This window comes from Vigna umbellata, chromosome 4, assembly GCF_029865625.1.
Source record: "Vigna umbellata cultivar VRB3 chromosome 4, Vumbellata_1.0, whole genome shotgun sequence".
NCBI lineage: Eukaryota > Viridiplantae > Streptophyta > Magnoliopsida > Fabales > Fabaceae > Vigna > Vigna umbellata.
The window spans coordinates 15,363,480-15,389,405 of record NC_142168.1 but is presented as its reverse complement, the minus strand read 5'-3'; the positions used below and the strand labels follow the sequence as shown (position 1 = coordinate 15,389,405).

Below are 25,926 nucleotides of genomic sequence, written 5' to 3'. Positions count from 1 at the left end.
AAACTTACTTGCTCTATTACAGAAACTTATCGGATGGGAATGTAGACCTCATCGTTGCGATCGATTAGGCACCTCCTGATCGTCAAAGAGATGACTCAGGAGTTAGAACTCTTATAAAGAAGAGTTTTAAAGTAATGAAACTCATTTATAACAAAATTATTTATAATAATAAAACTCTGTAATATTAAAATAACCCGAGTCTCACTATTTTTAGACTACCACCATTTTTAAAATATCATTTTCTGGGATTTTACAATTAGTTATGTACTAATTTATTTATTTATTTATATTTCTAATTTTCAATATTTATATTATTTTCGTTATGATAAATAAACATAAAAGCATAACCTAAGTTATTATTGAGGAATAATAAAATATGTATAATAAGTAAAGATTTGAAGACATTGTAATCGGAAATATAACTTTTAAAAATTTATCTGAGTAAATATTATTTAAGATAAAATATTTTTGTATTATTTTATTGACGATGTTAAAATCAATATGTTTATCTTGATTATTAATTGCAAATTCAATTCAATTTTTTTTAATTTAAAATAAAATAGAAATATATTGATTTAAGAGAGCATCTGCGTGTTACTTTTTGATATGATAAACTTTTACATGATATTTATTTTCACTTCATTATTTTACTCGTTAGACATAATAAAAAATTTCAAAAAATAAAATAGACAGATGTGTCGAATTACCCGAATCCATTGTCGACTGTGATCTATGATATTCTCCGAATTGAAATATAATATCGTTTGCAATTCAATTACATCTTGAGGGATGAATCTATCAAACCTCAACTTCTTGTCACTCATAGAAGTTCCACTTGTTGTGGAAGGGTCAATAGTGGTCCCAATTTTGTTGGTTTGAATTTCAATTTTATACTAATTGTTCGTGTAACAAAATTTAATTAACTTAAATTCAGTTAATTAAGAACTCAATTAATCATATTAAAAATTTTCATTAATACATTAAATATAGTTCTGTTCTACAACAATTAATTATACCTAACAGTTACTAATTTTAATATCCCAACCATAAAAGTGAATACTCAAATTTGAGTAATAATACATATATTTATTTAATATGTTAAAAGCATTTTCAAATTAATCACTTTACATATCTAAATTAAAATACTAAATATAATGACGGAAAGTCGATAATTCAATCAGAGATCACACACGGAAATCAAAATATATATAGTATAATCTTATGAATTTGTTTATTTTCTACCTTTTTTAATGTTACACTGTCTACGTCCATACTAAATAATAATTTAGTCAAGTGTTTCCGTTAATATCACACACACACACACACATATATATATATATATATATATATATATATAATATTTGTAATTTGTAACAACCATTAAAAATCCATTCAGGGTTCGTTTTAGTGGAATTCATGTGTCAAGAGGGGCTCACTCAGATGGTGGAAGGCAGGTGTAAACACCTGAGTGGACGTTCGTTTGACGTTGGAAGGAAAACTCTGATTTTCAGAATTTCACGCCACTATCTGCATGCACCCTCCTTCCCAAATTTCTGAAAAACTCCATTCTCTCTCCTTATCTCTACATCTCCTTTATCTTCTCTCTAAGAAAGCCTCACTGTTTCTTCCTCTGATCATCACCCAGACACCATTTCTACTTCTCTGGTGTCAAGAGCTGTAGTTTGTGTCGATCGGTTTTGAGTTCTGAACTGGTAAGTTTTTCTCTTCTCTTAGTTGTATGTTTTCTGACACATGCAAGCCAAGTTATGGTTGTATGAGTTTATCATCTCATTCTGAGCACCTTTCTGGCCTTTTGTTTGGTTTAGTTTCATAAAGCATAAACCGTAGGATTCTAAGATTTCTGGTGGTGAGCTATTCTATACAAGCTGTGAGCGTTCGGTCACATTAGAGGTAAAGGAAACTTATATAATTTAATTTGTATGTTGCTTGTATTGCATGTACATTCGTTGAGTTGTTGAATTAATATGAAATATGATTGTTGCTATATTTTGATTGTATGAAGTATGGAAATTTAATATGATATGGATGTATGAAATTTTGAAGATAAATAATTCTAAGTATGAAAATCCCTATGATAATGTATGTTCGTTACTGAATGGTCTTTGACCGTTCGATTTTTCTCTGGGACTCATTTAGAACTGGACTCTTTCATTTGGAAGGAATTTATGTTGAGGACGACCGTCTTCGTCTAGTACAATTTGTGTACAGACGTTCCACCAAGGATATTCTTTCCTTGGTATTCTGATATAAATTTAAGTATATCTATATGTAGTAGTATGTTCGTTCATTCTTGAACATTAATTAAATAATATCTTATATCTATCAAGCGCTCGTACGATTTAGTGTTAGGTATTTCACCAAGTGATCGTACTATTTACTCATAGGTCTTTCATCAAGCGCTCGTACTATTTAGTGCTGGGTCTTACACCAAGCGCTCATTCTCTTTTCTGTACTCTATCTTGATGATAAGAGCGTTCGTCCAAACTTAATTGTGTTCACTCTCTACCGTGCTTGGTCTTAGACTGACATTCGGTTTCCTTAATGATAAACTCATAAATAAGCTAAGTATTTATAGCGTTCGGTTTCTTCATATGATTCTTTTAAGTACTATTATTTGAAGGTCTTGTAGTGTCTGTCTCCATTGGTTTCAGCCTAGATTCTTAGTACTCGGTCTAGGCTTTAAGGTGTTCAGTCTAAACGCTCATGGGTCATTTCATTAAATTGACTCACTTTGTAAATAACGTTCGATCATTTTAATCTTGAGAAATATTATTGAACTTGGTTTCTTCCCAATCCCGATAGTAATTCTCTCTCGGTTGTGATATGTTCTGGAACTGGAAACCTCTCGGTCTCAGTTCAAGTGTTCGGGCTCGTTAGGGGTTGAATTTTTACGTTCGGTATTTGGTATCCTAATGGATCTTCGTTAAAGTTGAAGTTTGAAAATGAAAGATGATGGAATATGATGTAGATGAAATGAGTATGATTATGAACGAGTATTCCGGGGAGGAATATCTCATGAATGGATATTGGAATTTGGTAAAGTATGAATATGGGCATGCTAAGCTAGCGGTTCATCTTGATGTTCCGTGATTACTCGTCCTCACGTAGAGGAAGGTAAGTCATGTGTGGGAACGACAGGAGGTCCTAGTCCTTATGGTTAATTTGGATAGATAGGACTAACCTCGGGTGGCAACTGTTGAGGGTATCCCAGTTACTACATCACCCGGGTGCACGAACGTCGTAGCTACACATAATTCATATAGTCTGGACAGTCAGAGTCTAGTATCAGGCTTTGCATGAACGAGTGATGAATTATCTTATTTGGTTGATTGTGTGAAATATATGTTTATACATGAATTGAATTACATAAGCTTACCCTATTTTTTGTCTTGTCTCTTTTTGTACGTTCGGTTGTCTTTCTGTTGCAATGATCATCCTTGTGGATGTGAGCAGAAGGAGACAAGCAGCTAGAAGAAGCACTGGAAGAAGAAAATTTAGTTGATGTAGAAGTTAAGACCGAATAGTAGAACCGTTCGATTAGTATTTTTAGTTTAGTTATGAGATGATCGCTCAATCATCTTTTTCTTTTTCTTTTGTATGACCGTCCGGTATAGGCCTTTTGTAAACCGTTCGGTCAGGATTGCTTATCTTGTACAGTTTTAACTTTCTTGTTTTTCTGTAAGGTCGTTCGGCCACAAACTTACATTTCTCTATTAATGCAAGGTTGATCTGTAATATTATTCAATGTAATTATTCTATTATATAATTTTAGATTGTATTTTTGGGATGTTACATAATTTTATTGTGAAAGAATTTTTGTATTATATATATATATATTATTAAGATTCACTTTTTTGTGTTCGTATTATTTTTTAATTTTTTTAACAATTACCTTTTTAAATCTAAATACTTACTTATAATAAAAATATTATTTTTCAATTTGAATTTTAATATATTTTAAAAATTCAAATAATTACTCATAATAAATAAAGTATTATACAATAAAAAAATTACCTATAATAAAAATATAAAAATAATAATTTTTATAATTTTAAATTACTACAATAAAATAATAGTGAATATGTACAGTAGTTTTCAGTGGTATATATTAAATATATATGTCCTCTTTTCTTAAATCAGCTGTCTTAATTTTCTGTTCAAAGATGCGTACACTTAATAAACTCTCTCTTCTTACCGAGTCCTTATTTATCCTTCACTTTGAAAAGCCAATGTTCAAAGATGTAGGCTTTATCTCTAGCTATATAAATGCATGGCATAAGCCACTTTGTTTCAGAAACCTCAAAGTTGAACTCAGAAACTGCATGAATATAATCATTTCATAAGAAAGAAGTACGTACAGAGAATGGCCAGAAAAACACGTCCAATGAATTTATCATTCATTGTGACATTGATGTTTGTGCTGTGTGGCTCAAACATGATTGTTTGCAGAGGAGAATGGGAATACAAGTGGAGCAAAGAAGCTGCAGAAGAAGCTGAGGCTGTGGCAGCCATAGAATGTTCAGGACATGGAAGAGCATACTTAGATGGTCTTGTTCTTAAAGGCCATCAACCAGTTTGTGAGTGCAATCCATGCTACACTGGATCTGATTGCTCCAAGCTTTTGTCTAATTGCTCTGCCAATGCTGGAAGGTAAATCCTTCTGACAAAATTCAATATACTAACTGCTATTACTTCAACTTATGGTCTCAGTTTTGTAATAGTTTTTTTTTTCTTTTCTTATTAAATATGGTTTTTGCTCTTTAACTATTTTAAAAAAATTATATTTATTTTGATTGTGTAGTTTATGAAACTAATGTAAAACGAGAAGTGAAGATTATATTATAGCCTATTATAAAACTATATTGGTCACATAAAAAATACTCCCTGGAGATCATGTTTTACATATATTATAAAATCCAGCGACGAAATATATATATATTTATTTACTTTGTAAGATATTTACAAAAATTTCTGGAAATCTATACACTGTTTTGTAACAGTAGTCTACACAATTGATATATATATATATATATATATATATAGATAGATAGATATATATATGAGTAATTGATAGTTGTGTTGCACAATTGATATTTTTACCTATCTATATATGTAGGAAGTTGTGCCAAGGCAGTATTTGGTTAATAAAATATTACTTCTCTGAAGTTTATAACTCTACATCAAACCAATCCGAAATATTCAATATTTTTGGTTTTGAAACTCTTTTGAGAATTTTGTTTTTAGTCTTAACCCTAATGTTGACTGTTCATAGCTTTTTATTGTATCCATGTTGACTGTTCAAGTATGACAACACTGATGGTAACTATATGTTGGAAGTCTTGTTTGTCACGTTATTTAAATGTCTAAGAAGGTAGCTTCGTGGAGATTTTTCAATAAACTGTCATATATTCAAATAAGTTGATTGTGATAAATAATTAAGATATTAAAACGTATATTACTAAGAAATTACAATGTTCCTGTCATGACACGAGAAGTCGCTGAGTTAATCATTTTTATTTCCTCAGTTAATATATTCCTTGATAGCAAACTCCGAAAATTGTTAAACAATAAAATTTGGATTAGAAACTTAAAATAAGAATCTGAAAAATTTTAGTAAGAAAAAGATATAATAAAATACTAATTTGTTAGTTTATTCATTTTTTTAATTAACATATGCCAAGGATTATATTCCTTTAATAAAATATATTAATTTACAAAATAATTGATAACTAGTCATATTTATCACTGACCATTTTTTTAGAGCGGTCAAAATGGGTAATAATCTATAGGTCAACCCACCCCACCACAGGTTTAAGCCGGGTTGGGTTTGAAAATATTGTACTTTTTTATGCGAGTCAGATTTCAACCCGGCTCATTTAAACCTAACTCATGGGGGTTGAACTCGTGGTGTGCCGGGTTGGCCCACCAATCCACCTACCTAATTTTACTTTATTAAAATTTAATTTTAATTTTATAAAAAATATTTATTATTTTGTTTTTGCTTGAAAAAATTATTTAAGTTTATTATTTTCAAAATTAATTAAATTGGGAGTGAAATTTGGGAATAAAATTTGTTTAAATTTAAATTATAGAAAGTTTGTAATTTTTTTTATTTAAAAAAAATTATAATTAAGTGAGCCAGTGAGCCAACCTGTTTACCCACTAACCTGTGGTGGGTCGGACCGGATCGGGTCAGGTGACCCGTTTTGACATCTCTACAGTTTTTAATAAATTATTTATTTGGTGATACAAGCCGATCACGTCATAACATATAAATGATAAATTATAAAAGAAAACTTAATTAAATCCTAAATATATAATAAGTTTAAATATTTTTAATTGAGTTTTCAATAAGAAAAAATCATTAAGTTGAGTGCTCTCGTTTTCAACTCATTGATTAATTCGTTTTTTTTGCCCTCACTAATCTTCTCTAATTTATTGGTCAACAACTTATGGGTTGAAAAATATTGAAGAAGAAGATGCAAGTTGATTGACATCTTAGAAATAAGAAAATGGAAAAAATAACTATGTTATCTCGTTGATGTAAAATCAAACGATAAGATACTTAAGCAAAATGAAATATTTCAAACCCTCATTAGAATACAAATTTTTTAATAGAGATTTAATAAAAACATCTACGTTTATAAGGTACTCAAAACTTAATTTATTTTATAAACATTTAAAACTTGACTAATAAAAAAAATTTACATAGAAAATATCCACTAAATTCCTACACAAGGTGAGAGGTAAAAATTCATTGAATGTTAACTGCAGTGGAGATCCATACTTTTTGGAGCCGTTTTGGATGAGACATGCTGCAAGCAGTGCGATATTAGTATCAGGGTGGCACAGAATGGGTTATTTTTACAGTGATGGATCATACATCTCACAACTATTGGTGGAACATATCAAAAAGGTTCATGCCATAGTTGGAAACGCAATCACTGAAGGAAAATACATTGTATTTGGAAGTGGCTCAACTCAACTCCTAAATGCTGCTGTTTATGCCTTTTCTCCCGATACCTCTTCACATTCTCCAGCAAAAGTGGTAGCCACACCACCGTATTACCCTGTAAGTAGTTCCATTCAACACTTATTTCAACAAAATTTCTACGTATTAAAATTGGAGCTTTGTCCTCACATTTCAACAAACATTTTGCAGGTGTATAGAACACAGACAGAATATTTCAATGCTAGGAATTTTAGTTATGAAGGAAGCACATCCTCGTGGATAAACAAGACAGATAGCAGCTCTACATTCATTGAGTTTGTTACTTCACCAAACAATCCTGATGGAAAGCTGACTAAGGGAGTTCTTGAAGGAGATAATGTAAAACAAATCAATGATCGTGCCTATTACTGGCCACATTACACTGCCATTCCTTCACCAGCTGATGATGATCTTATGATCTTCACCATTTCCAAGCTCACAGGTCATGCTGGGAGCAGATTCGGGTGAGATATTTATTATATATTCATCAACAGTTATATAAATTAATCCAATGAAAATGATAAACTTTTTGCTAATGGCTAATCACTGTGATGTTTTAACAGATGGGCAATAATAAAAGATGAAGCAGTGTATGAAAAGATGTTGACGTATTTGGATATGAACACCATGGGAGTTTCCCGTGAGGCTCAGCTGAGAGCTTTAAAGCTTTTCGATGTTGTTCTTGAAGGAGATGATGGAAAAGAGATATTCAAATTTGCTTATTCAACCATGAGACATCGTTGGACAAAGTTGAAAGAAACCATATCTAAATCAAAACGCTTTTCTCTGCAGAAACTGTCTTCCCAATACTGCACCTTCTTCAAAAGGGAAAGAGACCTCTCACCAGGTAAACGTCAATTATTATCATGACATGAAGTGAAAGTTTTCGTTTGTTTTAGCTAACAATTTGGGTTGAATTTGTCAGCTTATGCTTGGTTGAAGTGTGAGAGAGAAGAAGACAAAAACTGCTATGAAATCCTTGAAGCAGCTGGCATCAGTGGTCGTGAAGGAAGCCTATATAGTGCTGATAATCATTACGTGCGTCTCAGTCTCATTAGAAGCAAAGATGACTTTGATATACTCATAAACAAGCTCAATACCCTTGTTGCTAAACAATAGTATCCCAAATATTGTAAACATTACTATCTTTGTGTGGTGCCTAAATAAATAAAACATTGTTTCCAGATTGTAAGAATTGAGTAATACGATAATCAAATTTATCATGTTATCTAATGTATATAGTACAATGGTATAGATTGTCAAAAGAAGAATGTTTACCAATTTCATTAGTGTTTATATAAAAAAATGTCTTTTATATACATTTAGTCTTGTTTTTTTTTTATTACGAAAAAAATAATTGATTGAATATAAGAAGATATTAAGTAATCTAACACTTTTATAAATAAAAAACAATGAAATTACAAACATAGATCATTTAATATATTCCAAAACATATAATAGAAAACATATATGTTTATCGTTGTAGGCGTTTCCTTTCACAAACAAAAGAAATGTATCCTCTTTCCCTTTGTGCCATGTCTTATAATATTACCAATCATACATCATAATCATCGGGTGTTCATGTATGGTGTTAACAATTTCTATTAATGCATCCAAAGGATAATTTGTAGATACACATTGCTTCTTTTTTGGTTTAGGATTTTTGCAATGAATTTGCTATTATATGAAAAAAAAAAAATAAGTTAAGTAAGTTTTAACTACAAAACATAATTAATAAAGTAGAGCGGACTCCGAAGTGTATATTAATGAATCCAAAATATAATTAATAAGGAGGTTTGATAACGGTTGAAAAACCGTTATTTTTATACTTAATTTTGATATTAAAACATCCTTTTTAACTTAGAAGCTTGCTTCAACTCATGTTTTTGCTTTATTTTTGTGAAGATGAATTTAATGGTTTTGTACTAGATTCCCTTGATTTTGTAGGTTATTGGAATGATTTGAAAGAAGAGTTAAAGTACAAAATGGTTAGAATGCAGAAAAGTCAACTAGAACCAGAAAAGTCAACAGTCAACCAAAATGCAGAAAAGTCAACTAGTCAACCAGAATGCAGAAAAGTCAACCAAAGTGTAGAAAAAGTTATGTTGAGCGGTAATTTCCGTTGAGCGGTAGTTTTGAACCGAAATCACCGCTGAGTGCCAAATTTATGGGCTTGGACCTGTTTTCTGTGATTTTTATGGGCTTGGACCGATTTTCTATTATTTTTATGTTCTATTTAAGGACTTGCACGCCTTAGGTTTTGTATCTTTTGATGGCTTAAGCACAGAAACACACTTTTCACCCCTTGGGGGTAGATTTGGAGATGGTGACGACTCTCCTCTTCTCTTTCTAGGGTTTTTCTATCTCTTTCATTCTTTCATTCCCCATCTAGTTCTTCCATGATGACGGAGGGCTAACCCTTATTGTTGTTGGGAAAGATGTAACCTTCTTAAACTCTCATGTATTAAATTTGTTCTTCAAGATCTTTTATAAGATACATGCTTTCTTTCATTAATTGTTAGGGTTTTTTCTCTTTGCTCAAAGCATGCATTGTTTAACTCATTCGATGTCATGATTATTGGTTTTGTCAATATGGACACATACGATGAAATCTAGATCTGGGGAATCTCTCCCAACAGTAATATAAACCTAGACATAGGAGTATGATGGTTGGTTGTCTGTAAACTTCTGTTCACTATAATGAATGATTAATTGCTAGGGAGACAAAAGACATTGTAAACTAGTGATTATGATTAGGCTTTCTTCGCCGAGACATCGGGTTTAAGGTAATTTAGAGAGTGACATTAGCATTAATGAAAAGAAAGACGAATTCATAAATACATGAGAGTAAATTAGGTGAAATCTAAACCCCAACAACAATATCATCAACTTCATTCATTCATTCTTCTGTTTAGCCTCAATTGATCAAATTGCATTCATGTTTATTTTATTGCATTCGCATTCAAAAATCCCAAAATATTTTCTTTAGAGTCTTAATTAGTTGAGTAATCACATAACTGTTTAGTGCCGTGAGTCTCTTGGGAAACCATACTTGGTCTTACCATTTATTATTACTTTATACGATTCAGTTACACTTACTGAGGTCTTAACAAGTTTTTGACTCCATTTTCAAGGATCAAAAATTTGTTCATAAAGTTTTTGGTGCCGTTGCCGGAGACTCGTGGTATAACTATTCTATTTGTGTGATTCTTAACTGTTGTCGGGGACTCGTTGGTTTTTGGGTTTTCATGGTTGCAATGCCCTCTTTATATCACCAAAAGGCTACTGTAAAAATCATGGTGCAAGAAATTTTTCATTCTGGTGGGTTTTGAAGCTAGCCAAGTTACGTGGTGAAAGTTGGCTAAGTTGGTGCTTGGTGCCAAGTTTTGGGAAATTTTCAAAGTGTTGGATTTTGGGGTTTGATGGTTGGAATTCACTCTTTATATCACCAAAATGCTACTGTAAAAATCTTGGTGCAAGAAATATTTCATTTTGTTTGGTTTTGAAGCTAGCCAAGTTTGGTGGTGAAAGTTGGCTAAGTTGGTGCTTGGTGTCTAGTTTTGGGAAATTTTCAAAGTGTTGGTTTTTGGGGTTTGATGGTTGGAATGCCCTCTTTATATCACCAAAATGCAACTGTAAAAATCTTGGTTCAAGAAATTTTTCATTTTGGTGGATTTTGAAGCTAGCCAAGTTTGGTGGTGAAACTTGGCTAAGTTTGTGGTGCATGGTGCCAAGTTTTGGGAAATTTTCAGAGTGTTGGATTTTGGGGTTTGATGGTTGGAATGCCCTCTTTATATCACCAAAATGCTACTTTAAAAATCTTGGTGCAAGAAAATTTTCATTTTGGTTGGTTTTGAAGGTAGCCAAGTTTGGTGGTGAAACTTCGCTAAGTTTGTGGCGCATGGTGTAAAGTTTTCGAAAATTTTCAAAGTGTTGGTTTTACGGGTTTGATGGTTGGAATGCCCTCTTTATTACATCATCAAAATGCTACTGTAAAAATCTTGGTGCAAGAAATTTTTCATTTTGGTTGGTTTTGAAGGTAGCCAACTTTGGTGGTGAAACTTGGCTAAGTTTGTGGTGCAGGTGCCAAGTTTTGGGAAATTTTCAAAGTGTTGGTTTTTGGGTTTTGATGGTTGAAATGCCCTCTTTAAATCACTAAAATGATACTGTAAAAATCTTGGTGTAAGAAATTTTTCATTGTGGTGGATTTTTAAGCTAGCCAAGTTTGGTGGTGAAACTTGGCTAAGTTTGTGGTGCATGGTGCCAAGTTTTGGGAAATTTTCAAAGTGTTGGTTTTTGGGGTTTGATGGTTGGAATGCCCTCTTTATATCACCAAAATGCTACTGTAAAATTCTTGGTGCAAGAAAATTTTCATTTTGGTTGGTTTGGAGTTAGCCAAGTTTGGTGGTGAAACTTGGCTAAGTTTGTGGTGCATCGTTGCCAAGTTTTGGGAAATTTTCAAAGTGTTGGTTTTTGGGGTTTGATGGTTAGAATGCCCTCTTCATATCACCAAAATGCTACTGTAAAAATCTTGGTGCAAGAAAATTTTCATTTTGGTTGGTTTTGAAGCTAGCCAATTTTGGTGGTGAAACTTGGCTAAGTTTGTGGTGCATGGTGCCTAGTTTTGGGAAATTTTCAAAGTGTTGGTTTTTGTGTTTGATGGTTGGAATGCCCTCTTTATATCACCAAAATGCTATTGTAAAAATCTTGGTGCAAGAAGTTTTTCATTTTAGTTGGTTTTGAAGGTAGCCAAGTTTGGTGGTGAAACTTGGCTAAGTTTGTGGTGCATGGTGCCAAGTTTTGAGAAATTTTCAAAGTGTTGGTTTTTGGGGTTTGATGGTTGGAATGCCCTCTTTATATCACCAAAATGCTACTGTAAAAATCTTGGTGCAAGAAAATTTTCATTTTCTTTGGTTTTGAAGCTAGCCAATTTTGGTGGTGAAACTTGGCTAAGTTTGTGATGCATGGTGCCAAGTTTTGGGAAATTTTCGAAGTGTTAGTTTTTGGGGTTTGATGGTTCGAATGCCCTGTTTATATCACCAAAATACTACCGTAAAAATATTGGTGCAAGAATCTTTTCTTTTTTGTTGGTTTTAAAGGTAGCCAAATTTGGTGGTGAAACTTGGCTAAGTTTGTGGTGCATGGTGCTTGGAGCCAAAATTTGTGATTTTTTTAAAGTCTTGATTTTTGAGACTTATGGGTTGGAAAACACTTCAAATGGTCCCAAAACAATGATATGAAGGTTTGGTTGCAAAACCAAACCATCTTGACATAGTTCAAAATTTTTGAAGTTTAGCCGTTTTGTAAAAATGACATAAAAACAAATTCTCGCGAGCGGATTGAATGAAATTTGGAGGCAATCTTACTTATGTTGGTATGAAGTGGACTGGAAAAAATCAGCTCAAAACTCGACCTCTAGATGCACTTTTCCATTTTTCCCGATTTTACGGGTTTTAGGGTTTTCAAAAAATTAAAAAAAATACTTCCTGTTGGAGAAAAGTTATGACACTTAGTGAGGTAGGAGATACAATTTTTCTAAGGACCCTTGCATAAAATCTCGTCCAAATTCGTTGTGTAGCTCGAGATATGGACTTATGTCTGCTCACAAAAAGTGTATCTACTTGTACAAATTTCCCTTTTGCAAAATAACTCCTTATAGGGGGCAGCAACTCTTCACGCCAGCTTGACTCACTTTGGCTGGTGTGCGAGAGTGGTGCCTTCGGGTCTCCTCACACCGTTTTTTGATCTCTACCCAGGCAATGGTGCGTCATTGCGCCGCTCCATGGTTGATTAGGAAAGTGGCCCGGCTGTGGAAATGACAGCAGGTCATGGAACTTCACGACCCCGGATAGGTAAAAGTGCGTGTCTTTTGTGTGGTTTTCTCGCACGCTATTCGGACCGAAGATTAAACCTTCCACCACGTTTGTGATGGATCTTTTGGCCTCGGTCAGAAGGGTTTTGGGAGAGGGTCATTTCCGAAAGTCCTGGCTCAGCCCCGACCAGGCAGGCGATCGTGTAGCAATCCTTATTATTTTGATTGTTCCCATTTCATGCCTAGCGATGCTTGGCGTTGCGTCACTTGATGTTTTCATTTGCTTGCTTGCCTGTGGCAGGTGGGGGGTGGACCGTCTCGTGGTGTGATACCTTGCGAACGTGAGGACATGTAAGTTGTGATGAGGATGTTCTTGTTGGCTGGCTTCATGCCTCACACATTGAATGGTCAAACATGCATCCTGTTCGTGTTGCATGATGGACAAATTTGTAAGCACCAAAATATGATGTCACAAACTTGTTTCACAATCGGCAAGTATGACCGAATCGTTTCAAGTAATAAACTTGGTAAGACCAAGTATCGTTCTCCCAAAGGACTCACGGCCTAGTTTAGTTATGTGATTTGTTGATTAGCTAAGACTTAAGAACACAATAATTGAAGTTTAATATGCAAAGACGAAAATTAAATATGTATGCATGAATTGATCAATGACAAAGACAAAAGATAAACACTTTCAAGGAAATATATGAATGAATATGTTGTTGGGGGTCAATTTCATCTCATCCACTCTCATATATTTTAGGAATTCAACATTCAAATCATCATTGTTAATGCCACTCTCTAATGTACCATTCTAGATGGCTTCTCCCTAATCAAATAGTTCATACAATTCCTAGCATTCCTAATGATTAGTTCATGAGTGTAGGAGCTTAAAGGCAACCAATATAATATTGTCAGTATAATATTGGGAGAAATTCCCCGGATCTAGATTTCCCCGTACGTGTCCGTATCAACAAAACCAATAATCATGCATTAGAATGAGTTAAACAATGCAAGCATTGAGCAAAGAGGAAAAACCCTAACTAATGATGAAAGAAAGCATATGTCTTAATTCAAAGATGTACTCAACAAATCCATATATGAGAGCTTCAAGAGATTACTTTGATTCCCCAACAAACATACAAGGTTTAGTTCACCATATTCATGGTGAACCTAGATGAATTACAATGAAAGTATGAAAGAATAAACCCAATAAAGGTGAAGAGGTAGCCTGAGCATCCAAGATCCTCCTTCAAAGGGGTGAAAGAGAGAGTGTTTGCCTCGTTTCTGCCAAAGATCTCTAACTAAAGGACGTGCAAGCCCTTATATACTAATCTAGAGTTACAAAAGATTACAAAAGCCCAAGCCCAAAAAGTGCCGCTCAGCGCCATTTACCGCTCAGCGGTGGTTACGCGTCTTCTTTCTTCCCCTCAGCGGCCATTTGCCCCTCAGCGGTTCCAACGCCACCTCTTGAGTGCCGCTCAGCGGTAGTTTGCCGCTGAGCGGTGCCTTCGACTTCTCCTTTTTGCACTCTTTCTTGTCTTTTCTAATGTCCTCTCTCTTATTCTTCACTTCTTTCACCAAATTCACCTCAAAACCTGCACAAGAACACTTAAATCAAGCATAAACCTGTCCAGCTCTCTTATTTCTGAAAATATAAACAAAAGGCATGATTTCAAGCTAGTTTCTAAGTCTAAAGGTTGCTTTTAGTATCAACTTTAAGCATGAAAATAACAGTTTTTCAACTGTTATCACAACCCCAAACTTAGAACTTTGCTTGTCCTCAAGCAAATAAAATGTAACTCCATCTCCAACCAATTCATATGATGGTTCACTCATTCAAAATCCTCTTTTCAAGATAAGTAATAACTTCACTCAAACTTAAGACCAAGAGTTCAATCAAGATGTGCACATGCTTTAGTGTTCACAAAGTCATTTAAATTCCAACAAATGTTATTTTTCATGAATGATCAATCAATTAAGCATGGATGTTCATGTGCTTATGGAATATTTCCTCACTAGGTAAAGTGTTTCACTCAACACACAAGTGTATAAGAGGTAAAGTGTTTCACTCATTCACTCCACTATCACAATGTCACATGAATCAACTTTGCCTTTCATTTAACCACAATCAAATACATTCACAAGCATAGGACTTTTCAATGGCTTATAATGTGGCTGGGCTAACAAGAAAATTGGTTTTTCTGGATCACAAAATCCTTGAGTTAAGAGAATCATAACAACACAATCTTCTTATTCATTCCCAACTTTCTTTTGCCTTTGCTTTTGCATTTGCATTGAGCTTTGCTTCTTTTTCTTTTCTTTTCTTTGCATATTCTTACTTTTTAGCTCTTAGCTCAATGCTTTTTCCTTTTTCATGTTTCCCTAATAACCCCAAACTTGAACATTTAACAATACCACACAAGATCTTCTACTTAACTCAAGGTAAAGATTTTCAATCAAGGGTGTTCAGTGTATATTTAAGGCTAAGGGTTCAAAGGATAGAACACAACGTGTTCTCTTTTAGAAGGCTAACTTTATGAATTTGGCCAATAAAAAGGGTTTCAAAACACGGCCTTTGATCATATGATGCAAAACAAGCAATTGATTCAATCATAGAAAACCTGGGCAAAGTCATTCATGCTTTCAAAGTAATAGCATTCAACAATAACCACTCTGGAGCTCAAAACCTCACATATAAGCTCATTCACATTTTACATGCACATCCTGCTTAATTTCACAATCACAATCATGATATTATGCATTTGTTCACAAAGCTTGTGAATCACCTGTATAAGCATTTTAATGTGCACATCATCTCAACATCAATCAATCAATAAGCATCATCAAGCATTACTTATCACACAATCACAGTTAATAGCAAACCATCATAACAAACCAGGTGTTAAATAGAGTACATCAAACCCTAATCTAAAAACAAAAACAAATAAGTTCAAAAAACTTAAACCACAAAAGCATAATCATATGATAGCATTCATCAGTAAATGCTATCTCAGCTCCTCATCAGTCCGAGCTCTCTGTATCTTCCTCTTCCTCTTCATCATCATCTTCATCAAATGCATCCTCCTCCTCAGCTTCATCTTCATCCATGTCTCGGGCTGAAGCTTCAGCTTCTTCAGCTCCTCCATGCCATGGTTCTTCTGGCCAAGCTACCACATTATGGAATTCATCCATAGTCCACCTGTGTGCTGGAGGGGTATCATACATCCCCACTATCATCTCAGCCGTGGCCACCTGCCCTCTGTGGATGGACTGCAACTGAGCACCTATAAGAGACATATACATGTCCCTCATCTGGAATGGTTCTGCCTCATGAGTATCAGCAGAAGTCCTACTCTGTGCTGGCCTTCTCTCTCTACGAGCCTGGCGTGGTGGCACTGGCTGAGCTGCCTCCTCACCTCCACAGTACTGTCTGTAATAGGCCTCATCTATAGCTTTTCTTGGCCTCTCAAATGGTGGAACAGAAGTGTCCACCCCAGCTAGCTTGCAAAGGTGAGTGATCAAAGAAGGATGTCCCAGTGGTGCTTTGTTGTTTGAGGTGTTAGCACACACACTAATCTCATCAGCTATCACCTGCCCAATATTAACATTCAAGTTTCTGATAGCACAGTAGATGAAGAGTGCCCTGCTGAGAGTAATATCTGACACATGTGAACATGGCTGAATGTTGGCATGAGAAAATGCCATCCAATACTTTGCAAGAGGAGTCAAATCTGTCCTCCTAATATTAACCACTGAGCCAGATCTATTCCTTTGGAAGTGTCCTCCAGGTATGCACAATACTCTCTCAACATCCTCAAAGTCAGCACCTTCCTCCATGCTAAGAGCAAACTGGCATTGCTCACCAGCCCACACAGTATCCAGAAAGTTATTGATGGAATCAGGATCATACCTGATAGCATGGCCTCTAACATAACCCAAATAATTCTCAGCTGGATAATCACCAATCTTCTTTGCATTGGTGTAGAATTCTTTCACCACAGCTATGTTAGCAGGTGATGGATAAGTGGCTAGCTTCCCCCAATCATTCCCTAATACTTGCTCTCCAAATTGAGGAGCAAAGTTAGGTATCATTCCAACCTTTCTCTCCATTAGAAGTCTCCTGTCCTGAACCACCCTAAAGTGCTTCTCATGTTTCCTAGAGAGGAACCTGCCATTATGGGGCTGCTCTGGTTCCTTTTCCTTTCTCTTGGTTGCCATGGTTTTCAATCTCTTTCCTGAAGAGGATGCCATTCCTGCATTCAAACATAAATCCAAAACCACAGAACATGATGTTAATCATTAGTAAATACAAAACAAAACTCCTTTTGAAGCTAAACCACCGCTGAGGGCCAGAATTTCCCCTCAGCGCCACCAGTGCCACATTCAAACACGCAACAAACCAGAAAAAGCAAATCTGGCAGAGTGCCGCTCAGCGGTAAATGCCGCTCAGCGGTGATCTGCAGATTTTTGCAAATCTTGTTTTTAAACTGTCCTAACTCCACCCAAATGCAATTTTCAGTTTTCCAGTTCATAATCAAGCAGTTTAATCGGTTCAAACATCAAATATATCATCAAATCATGCATAGAAATCAAAACCCCTAAATATTCATGCTTTGACAATCACAGTCAATTTCAAGAACCCTAGAATGAACAAAATGCATTTTACTTACTTGGGTGGAGATGCTAGATGATATGAGAATGCTTCCAAACTAAAATGCTCTCTTCCAACCCCAAACTTTGATAGCACACTAGTGTAAAAGTGAGTGGAAGAGAAATTTTCTAAAGAGGGAAGAGTAAAAAGATGTGGGAAACCTAAGAGGAGATATGTGGGAGTCTTAGTGCAGAGAAGAGCTTGAAAGAATGTAAAAACGCGCAGCTTAGGGTTTAAAAATACCCCAATGGGCTCGGGTTCCGCTAAGGGGAACTTAAGCCCATCTGCGATAGTACCGCTCAGCGGTAATTGCCGCTCAGCGGCACTTTCTTGATGTGCCCTTCTCCTTCTTTTCTTGACCTACGTGCCTTCCTAGCATACCCCTCATAGGTTCCCTGCAATTCAATGTTAAAAATGCTTATGCAAACCCTAACTAAAATAAACAAACAGAAAACAATCAATCAACTGGGTTGCCTCCCAGGTAGCGCTTGTTTAACGTCACGAGCCTGACCCAAATTCCACCAACACCCATCAGTAGGTGTTTCCAACTTACCAGCACCCATCAGTAGGTGCAAAATCTTCTCACCAACACCCATCAGTAGGTGTTACAAACCTAGTATCCTTCAGTAGATACTTGACCACATAGCATCCTTCAGTAGATGCTAGATTCAACAAAATAATGTCCAGGATAATGTTCACAAATTACAAATTATAAAACCAAATCAAAAGTTTGTAAATCTACTGGGTTGCCTCCCAGCAAGCGCTTCTTTAACGTCACTAGCTTGACCCTGTTAAAGCTCATGTTCCTTCTTCTTTATAATTGATGTAGTCCTTCCACCAACCTTTCAACTGCTTCCTTTGGACTGTTTTAGACTCTCTAGAATATGGAGACTCTATCTCTATCATCTCCTTCTCTTTAAAGCCTTTTATAACCCACAACTTGTTCTTGAGTCTTACAGGTATGCCAAGTTGGAGTTTTAATTTTTTCCAGTCTCTAGGAACTTCTTCTCCTTTTCCAATCTCTTCTACCTTGGGTGCCTGAAAATACAAACAATGGTTATCAGAAACCTCAAGATTTTTATTTTTACCTCTAGTTATGGGTGCATCTCGAAATGCAGCTTTATAACTGGCTTCTTCCTCCTTTGCTTGTGTTTCATCTTTGAAGACATCCACCACCACTCTCTCCTCTCTGTCTTGGAGAACCACTATACCTTCATTCACATCTATGATAGCCCTGGCCGTTTTCATAAACGGTCTTCCAAGTATAAAAGGTATCTTCTCGGTTTCCATCTTCATCACCACAAAGTCTGCCAAGAACTGAAGTTTGCCAACACAAACTACAATGTCTTCTGCAATCCCACATGGCTCCTTTGAAGATCCATCAGCCATTACAAGATTAACCTTTACAGGTTTTATTTCAACATGGCCAATTTGCTCCAATAGAGAATAAGGCATCAAGTTAACACTTGAGCCTAAATCAAGGAGAGCTTTCTTTACCTTTTTCTTCCCTATAATGCAAGGGATAGAAAAACTGCCTGGATCTGCTGCTTTTCTGTCAACACCCAATTTCGTCCGGGTAAGTAAATATTTAAAAATAATAAAAAAAATAAGATAATAATAATTAATGGTGGGTAAAAAGGGATAAAATAATGACTTTACTACAATATTTTTGAAATGTTAGTTTAATATGGTAAAAATTTGAATTAATATTATGCTAATAATTATAAACAATAAATTAAAATAGTATATTAACATAATTTGTTGCATCAGTTGCTTTTAAAGAGGAAATTATGATTTTCCGACAATAATGATAATCAATGTTTTGAATATTATTTATTTTGTTTTCTGGCAACCATGCAATTTCTTTCCCTGTTTTGTTTTACTGTCAATTAATTCACAATTAAGGCAAGATTTTCATAATATTACAATGTGTGTATATAAATACGCACTCTGCCATAGAGAAAGGGGAGGAAGAAAAAAATAGAGAGAGACACTATGGAATAATCGAGATAGAAAAGGTATAAGAGAGTATAGAGAAAAGTAATTTATCATGCTAGAGGAACTCTGCCAACAGAAATTACCAAAGAAGAATTAGAGAGTATTGAAAGCTGAAAAGGTACGTCATCTTCACGCCCTCTTTTTTTTCTTTTTGTTGCAATTTGAAGGTTTTTTCTAAAGGTTTTATTTTTTTTTATATACAAATGACGTTCTTTTAAAAATCATGATTTTTGAAGTATAGATACACGTCGACATATGGTCGGTTTCTTTCCTTTTTTTTCCCACCGTTCTTAAAAATAAAAAATACAAAATCTTTAAAATAAAAAAATATCAATCTTGTTAAACCAAATCTTTTTTCGTGTTCACTTTCCAAAAATCCAAATCAATCTATAATATTTTTTTAAACAAACTCACAAACCTTTTTCTAGATAAAGAACTACGTGATCCCTGATTGTCCATTAAATGGATGTACGTAGGACCAAGGTCAATCTTGTCGGGTTCATAAAACAAAAAATATATTTTTGTCTCTTAATAGTTTATTTATATTATTTTTTTTAGGGAAAATTAAACATTTAAAAAACCACTTCAATCTTTATACACTTAATTAAAGGTACTGCCTTTGGGCAGGCGCGATAGGGTGCTAACACCTTCCTTACGCGTAACCGATTCCCGAACCTGAAAATCTCTTTTCGCAGACCATGTCTTATTTTTTGGTTTTCCATAGTTTTTCCATAATAAATTATGGTGGCGACTCCACGAATCTTTTTCTCAAACCCGTTTGTTTTTCGGGTCGCCGTCCCGTCGCGATCCCGGTTGCGACAGATGGCGACTCCACTGGGGACGCTAGAGAATCAGGCCTTCTTAATTAAATGTGCAAAATTGATGTGGTTTTTATTTTATTTTATTTTATTTACTTTTCCCTTTATTTATTATATATGTTTGTCTTTATTTATTTTGGTAATTTATTTATACTCGTTTTTATCATTATTATTATTATTATTACTTTGCATATCATGAGTGGGACCTTATACCTGGGTCTGAGTGTAACATAGAATTAGAGGGGTTGTGTAGCGGTGTCACGTCTGGACTATTTCCAGTTTGGCTATCGTGAGAACCCCAGCCAGTGTCTGTTCTCTTTACATGCAATTTCACACCTAGTTGCGTTTCAACTGTTGTGGAAAAGCTGTGAAAAGGACCATAGCTCTGGTGGCCTCAATTTTAGGTTTAGGAAGCTTTCCATGTGAGATTGCATATGCAATGCTTAGACTTTAGGACATTGGACCTACCTTAAAAACATAAAACATGTTGTCTTTTAATCATTATTTTGGCATAGACATCTTCATGCATCATATGCATTAGCAACATTTTTATCATTTTCCGTCATTTTCTTTATACATAACAATAAATGTGTCTTGTTTTTATTTAAATAAAAAAACAAGAACAAAAATATCATGCTTTAATGAATAAATTAATAAGGAAAAATAAACACTTTTTAGTCAAATGAATTAATAAAACTCATTTTTTTTTTGAAGCATTTATTAACATGAAATTTTCTTCATCATTTTCTATCATCCATTTTATCCATAAAAAAAAAAAAATCAGTTTATAAGAGGCACTATCTTAAAGTGATCGCAAACAATCTTTTTAGCAAAAAAATAAAAAAAACAGGGGCAACTTATCTAAGTTAAGATTTTCGAAAATAAGGCGATCATAATTTAATAGGAAGATATATTTCTTCATCAAAAAAAAATTATCATTTCTTTCTAACCTATGTTGAGTCTTAAAAATAAAAAATAAAAAATGTTTTTGAACAAGTCAGGTTGACAGCATGTTATTTAAGAAAAAATTGTTTTTTAAAAAAATCAAAATTTCAAAACACAAGGGAAAAATGAAAATGAAAACTTAATTTTCATTTCATTGTAACAAGAACTTCTTTTTAAGCCCATTGGGCCCAATTGATAATTTTCTTCAAATTCAATTTCTTGAAAAAAAACAAGCGAATGTGATAAGAGGAAAATAAAAAAAATATTTCTCAAAAAAGTTTTATCATTTTCATTTCGCAAAAAAAAAAAATAAACATAGAAAGGGAAATCATTACATTTTTTAGTAATTTATACGTTTTTATATAAACAGTAGCATTTTCTATTGAGACATGTGTGTGTGCATTGCTTGAAAACACTCATTTTCCAGCCTTCCCCAAAAGAAAAGAGATTGACTCTAACAAACAATAACGCTACCATATACTAGAGCATATTTGTCTTGCCAAAGTTATTCTCGTTTGTGTTATTTGAGAACTCCCTAACTAGTCATGCAAAAGAAAATCAAACCATTTGGAGCAATCCTTTTTCAGTAAACCCTTTCCATACCTGTTCCCTATCATGAGCAAAACCCATGCCTAAAAACTGGGGCAGCTTTGACGTTCATGGGTACATATATATTACACACCAACGCTGCTATCCAGTGTCCTTTAAATCCTTACCACTTTCAACTTTTCTGTGATTTTCGTTTATTTTTAGCATGCATCATTTCTGCATTTTCGCATAAATCGTTTTCATCTAATCTAAGTTAATAAAAACAGTATAAAGTTTAAGAAAAAAAACAACGGCGAAACTTCCACGACATCCTTATAAGACTCGAGCAAACTCCAAAGCTATGGAAGATTGGGAAGAGGAACGTGAAACTATAAAGGCCGATATTAGTCAGCTAAAGGATCAAGTCGGTCAAATTTTAGAAGCGTTGAAAGCCATGAAAACCGCAGGAGAGACTTCGTCTGCAAAGGCTGATGATAATGCTCACACTCCAGTACATGACGCTGTGGGCACACAATTCACATTTCCAATGTATGGTTTACCACCAGGTTACACACCGCCAATTGGAGATTATTCAGAGGCAGAGCATACTTCTTTGGCTTTTCCCGTAACCAGCAATGTACTTCCCATTAGTACCCAGGGGCCTATCCATACAACTGAGGCAAATCTGAATGAAACGTCCAAGCTTCCCCACACAATTGTCGCACAAGATATTGCTTTGCAGGCGAACGTAGAAGGAGCGAAGGATAAACTCGAAGTTCTAGAAGGTAGATTGAGAGCCATAGAAGGGTTTGAAAGTTACGGGTTTGGTGACGTGGCAAAGTTGAGTTTGGCTCCAGGAGTGACCATTCCACACAAGTTTAAGGTGCCAGAATTTGAGAAATACAAGGGAAACACATGCCCTAAGAACCATTTGACCATGTATTGTCGAAAAATGGCTGCCTACGCATACGACGATAAACTACTTATTCATTGCTTTCAAGATAGTTTGGCTGAAGCAGCGTTGAGTTGGTATACGCATCTGGAATCCTCTCATATCCATTCTTGGACAGATTTGGCAGATGCCTTTGTAAGACAATACAAATACAACATGCATGTCGCGCCAGACAGGTTACAATTGCACCATATGGCAAAGAAAGATGAGGAGTCTTTTAAAGAATACGCACAACGATGGAGAGAGCTGGCAACGCAGGTTGAACCACCTCTATATGACAAGGAGATGGTTGCAATGTTTGTAAGCACACTACAACCACCTTTTTATGAGCATATGATTGGCAACGTGTCTTCCAATTTCGCCGATATCATCATCATAGGCGAAAGAATCGAAATCGGACTGAAAAGTGGGAAAATTATATCTCAAGCCACCACTCCGAAGAAATCTATTTTTAATCCAGAGAAAGAGAAAGAAGGGGGAGTGCATGCAACATCAGCAATACCCATGTGGGGAGGTCATGCACCCACACATAGCTATCAACCAAGCCCGAGTTATCCTCCTTATGTGAATAATACAGTGTCTGGTCCCCAAATGGGACCTCGACAACCAGGATATTATCAACCACAACAGGCTAATGCCAGGGGCACTGGAGCCGATTTAGGTCCAGATCAGAATGTTGGTCAGAACACTCATCCTAGGAGAGAACCAGAGAAGAATTTCACTCCCATTCCTATGACATACACAGAATTGTTACCTCATCTCTTAAAGAAAGGCATGGCCAGTATTCGTCCCATGAAACCTTTACAACCTCCATACCCTCATAATTATGATCCAAATGCAAGATGCAATTTTCATGGGGGAAGCATTGGCCATTCGACTGAAAGGTGCATGGGTCTTAAGTTCAAAGTACAATCGCTAATTGATGCAGGATGGTTGAAGTTCCAGGAAGACAAACCTAGAATTGAGGTCAACCCCCTTGCCGAGCATGGAAACGCCTCAACCAATGCCATCGAGGTTGGACGACACAAACTAGTAAGGAATGTAAGTGAAATTCAAAGCTCCAAAGAGATCATTTTTGATAAATTGGTAAAACTGGGTTTGCTCAGGAGCAAAGGTGACCTTGAGAAGGCATGTGGAGTACATCTAGGATCCGAGCATTCCATTAATGAGTGTACCAAGTTTAGACTCATTCTCCAAGATTTGATCGACAGAAATTTCCTACAAGTATACCACAAGGATAAAGAAGAAGATGTATTTGCAAACCAAAGACCTGAAGGATAAAGAATTTGCCTGTGATGCTTATTGAAATGTAATCATTTTTTAATTAACCTCACTGCTTTGCCCGGAGCCTTGGGGTTCCTATTTTAGGGTTGACGCTTTTTTTTTTTTTTTTTTTTTTTTTTTTTTGCATTTGGTTTAACATTAAATCATGTTTGTTTCGTTTTTTATCATCATCTCGTGTCTTAAATGTTTTTTTAAAATCGAATAACATGGATATGACAATAATGTTTTTCCTAATTTTAAGCACCCTATCAATAACATGGAAGATGATTATGACTGACCCGGAACCCTCTCCAGAGTTAATGATATTTGTGAAGCAAGATTCTAAAGAAATAAAACTCCATCAAGTAAAGGTTGAAGTCTTTAGTGTAAGAGAAGAAAGCGAGAGAAAAAAAAGGTAAAAGTCGACACTAGCACGAAGAAAGAGTTCAACATGAGTGTCTTCAGAATCAAAGATGAAGTACAAAAAGCAGTTCGATGCGAGATTTCTAGCTGGGGCAAGATACTCCCAAAAGGTGGCAAGTATCATGTTGAAGAAGGACTATAATGAGCAAATTCATGTCGACTATCATACTTTAAAGACAATTTCTCATTGCCGCAAACCTGAACAATCAAACTTCCCATCGTCATCCAAAGATGAATGGGATAGTCAAGGCCGCTAATAAAAATATATCAAGAGGAATATACCTTCAGTTACCTCACATCGGTACGCATATCGACTGGGGCAATACCTTTTTCTTGGGCATATGGAACCGAAGCAGTACTACACCTTGAGGTAGAAATCTCATCCCTACAAGTGTTAGTGGAAACCATTTAGAAGAAGCAGATGGAGTTCAAAATCGGTTTGATCAGCTCAATCTCATTGAAAAAAGATTGACCACAACATGCCATGGGAAACTATACCAGCAAAGGGAATTCCAAGAAGGTGAATTGGTCCTAAAAAAGATTTTGCCAATACTAAAGGATCATAGGGGCAAGTGGACTGCAAATTATGAAGGTCCGTATGTAGTAAAGAAGACTTTTGGTGGTGGTGCACTTGTTCTCACCAGAAAGGATGGAGAGGGGTTACCTTTGCCAGTTAATTCTGGCGCAGTAAAAAAATTTTCTAATGATTCCATGATAGGTGATAACAGTTGAAAAACTGTTATTTTCATGCTTAAAAGTGATACTAAAAGCAACCTTTAGACTTAGAAACTAGCTTGAAATCATGCATTTTGTTTATATTTTCAGAAATAAGAGAGCTGGACAGGTTTATGCGTGATTTAAGTGTTTTTGTGCAGGTTTTGAGGTGAATTTGGTGAAAGAAGTAAAGAATGAGAGAGAGGACATTAGAAAAGACAAGGAAGAGTGCAAAAAGAGAAGTCGAAGGCACCGCTCAGCGGCAAACTACCGCTGAGCGGCACTCAAGAGGTGGCGTTGGAACCGCTGAGGGGCAAATGGCCGCTGAGGGGAAGAAAGAAGACGCGCAATCACCGCTGAGCGGTAAATACCGCTGAGCGGCACTTTTTGGGCTTGGGCTTTTGTAATCTTTTGTAACTCTAGATTAGTATATAAGGGCTTGCACGTCCTTTAGTTAGGCATCTTTGGCAGAAACGAGGCAAACACTCTCTCTTTCACCCCTTTGAAGGAGGATCTTGGATGCTCAGGCTACCTCTTCACCTTTATTGGGTTTATTCTTTCATACTTTCATTGTTATTCATCTAGGTTCACCATGAATATGGTGAACTAAACCTTGTATGTTTGTTGGGGAATCAATGTAATCTCTTGAAGCTCTCATATATGGATTTGTTGAATACATCTTTGAATTAAGACATATGCTTTCTTTTCATCATTAGTTAGGGTTTTTCCTCTTTGCTCAATGCTTACATTGTTTAACTCATTCTAATGCATGATTATTGGTTTTGTTGATACGGACACGTACGGGGA

At 35.3% G+C, this 25,926-nt stretch overlaps 2 protein-coding genes across 3 annotated transcripts; both read left to right on the top strand.

The window, feature by feature from the left end:
* Positions 1 to 4,243: 4,243 nt before the first annotated feature.
* On the top strand, positions 4,244 to 8,240 carry LOC124827976 (tryptophan aminotransferase-related protein 4-like). 2 transcript variants are annotated; one of them, XM_047301170.2, is made up of 5 exons: positions 4,247 to 4,671; positions 6,796 to 7,093; positions 7,184 to 7,476; positions 7,576 to 7,859; positions 7,938 to 8,240. In XM_047301170.2, the coding sequence occupies exons 1-5, from the start codon at positions 4,385 to 4,387 to the stop codon at positions 8,129 to 8,131; spliced, it is 1,356 nt and encodes a 451-aa protein (XP_047157126.1). In that variant the 5' UTR covers positions 4,247 to 4,384; the 3' UTR covers positions 8,132 to 8,240. The 2 variants fall into 2 exon arrangements, with proteins under 2 accessions (XP_087967788.1, XP_047157126.1); XM_088111662.1 differs by having other exon boundaries at positions 4,244 to 4,671; positions 6,796 to 7,476.
* Positions 8,241 to 22,128: 13,888 nt separating this feature from the next.
* On the top strand, positions 22,129 to 24,000 carry LOC148199335 (uncharacterized). The gene has a single exon (XM_088112628.1). The coding sequence runs from the start codon at positions 22,129 to 22,131 to the stop codon at positions 23,998 to 24,000; it is 1,872 nt and encodes a 623-aa protein (XP_087968754.1).
* Positions 24,001 to 25,926: the final 1,926 nt, after the last annotated feature.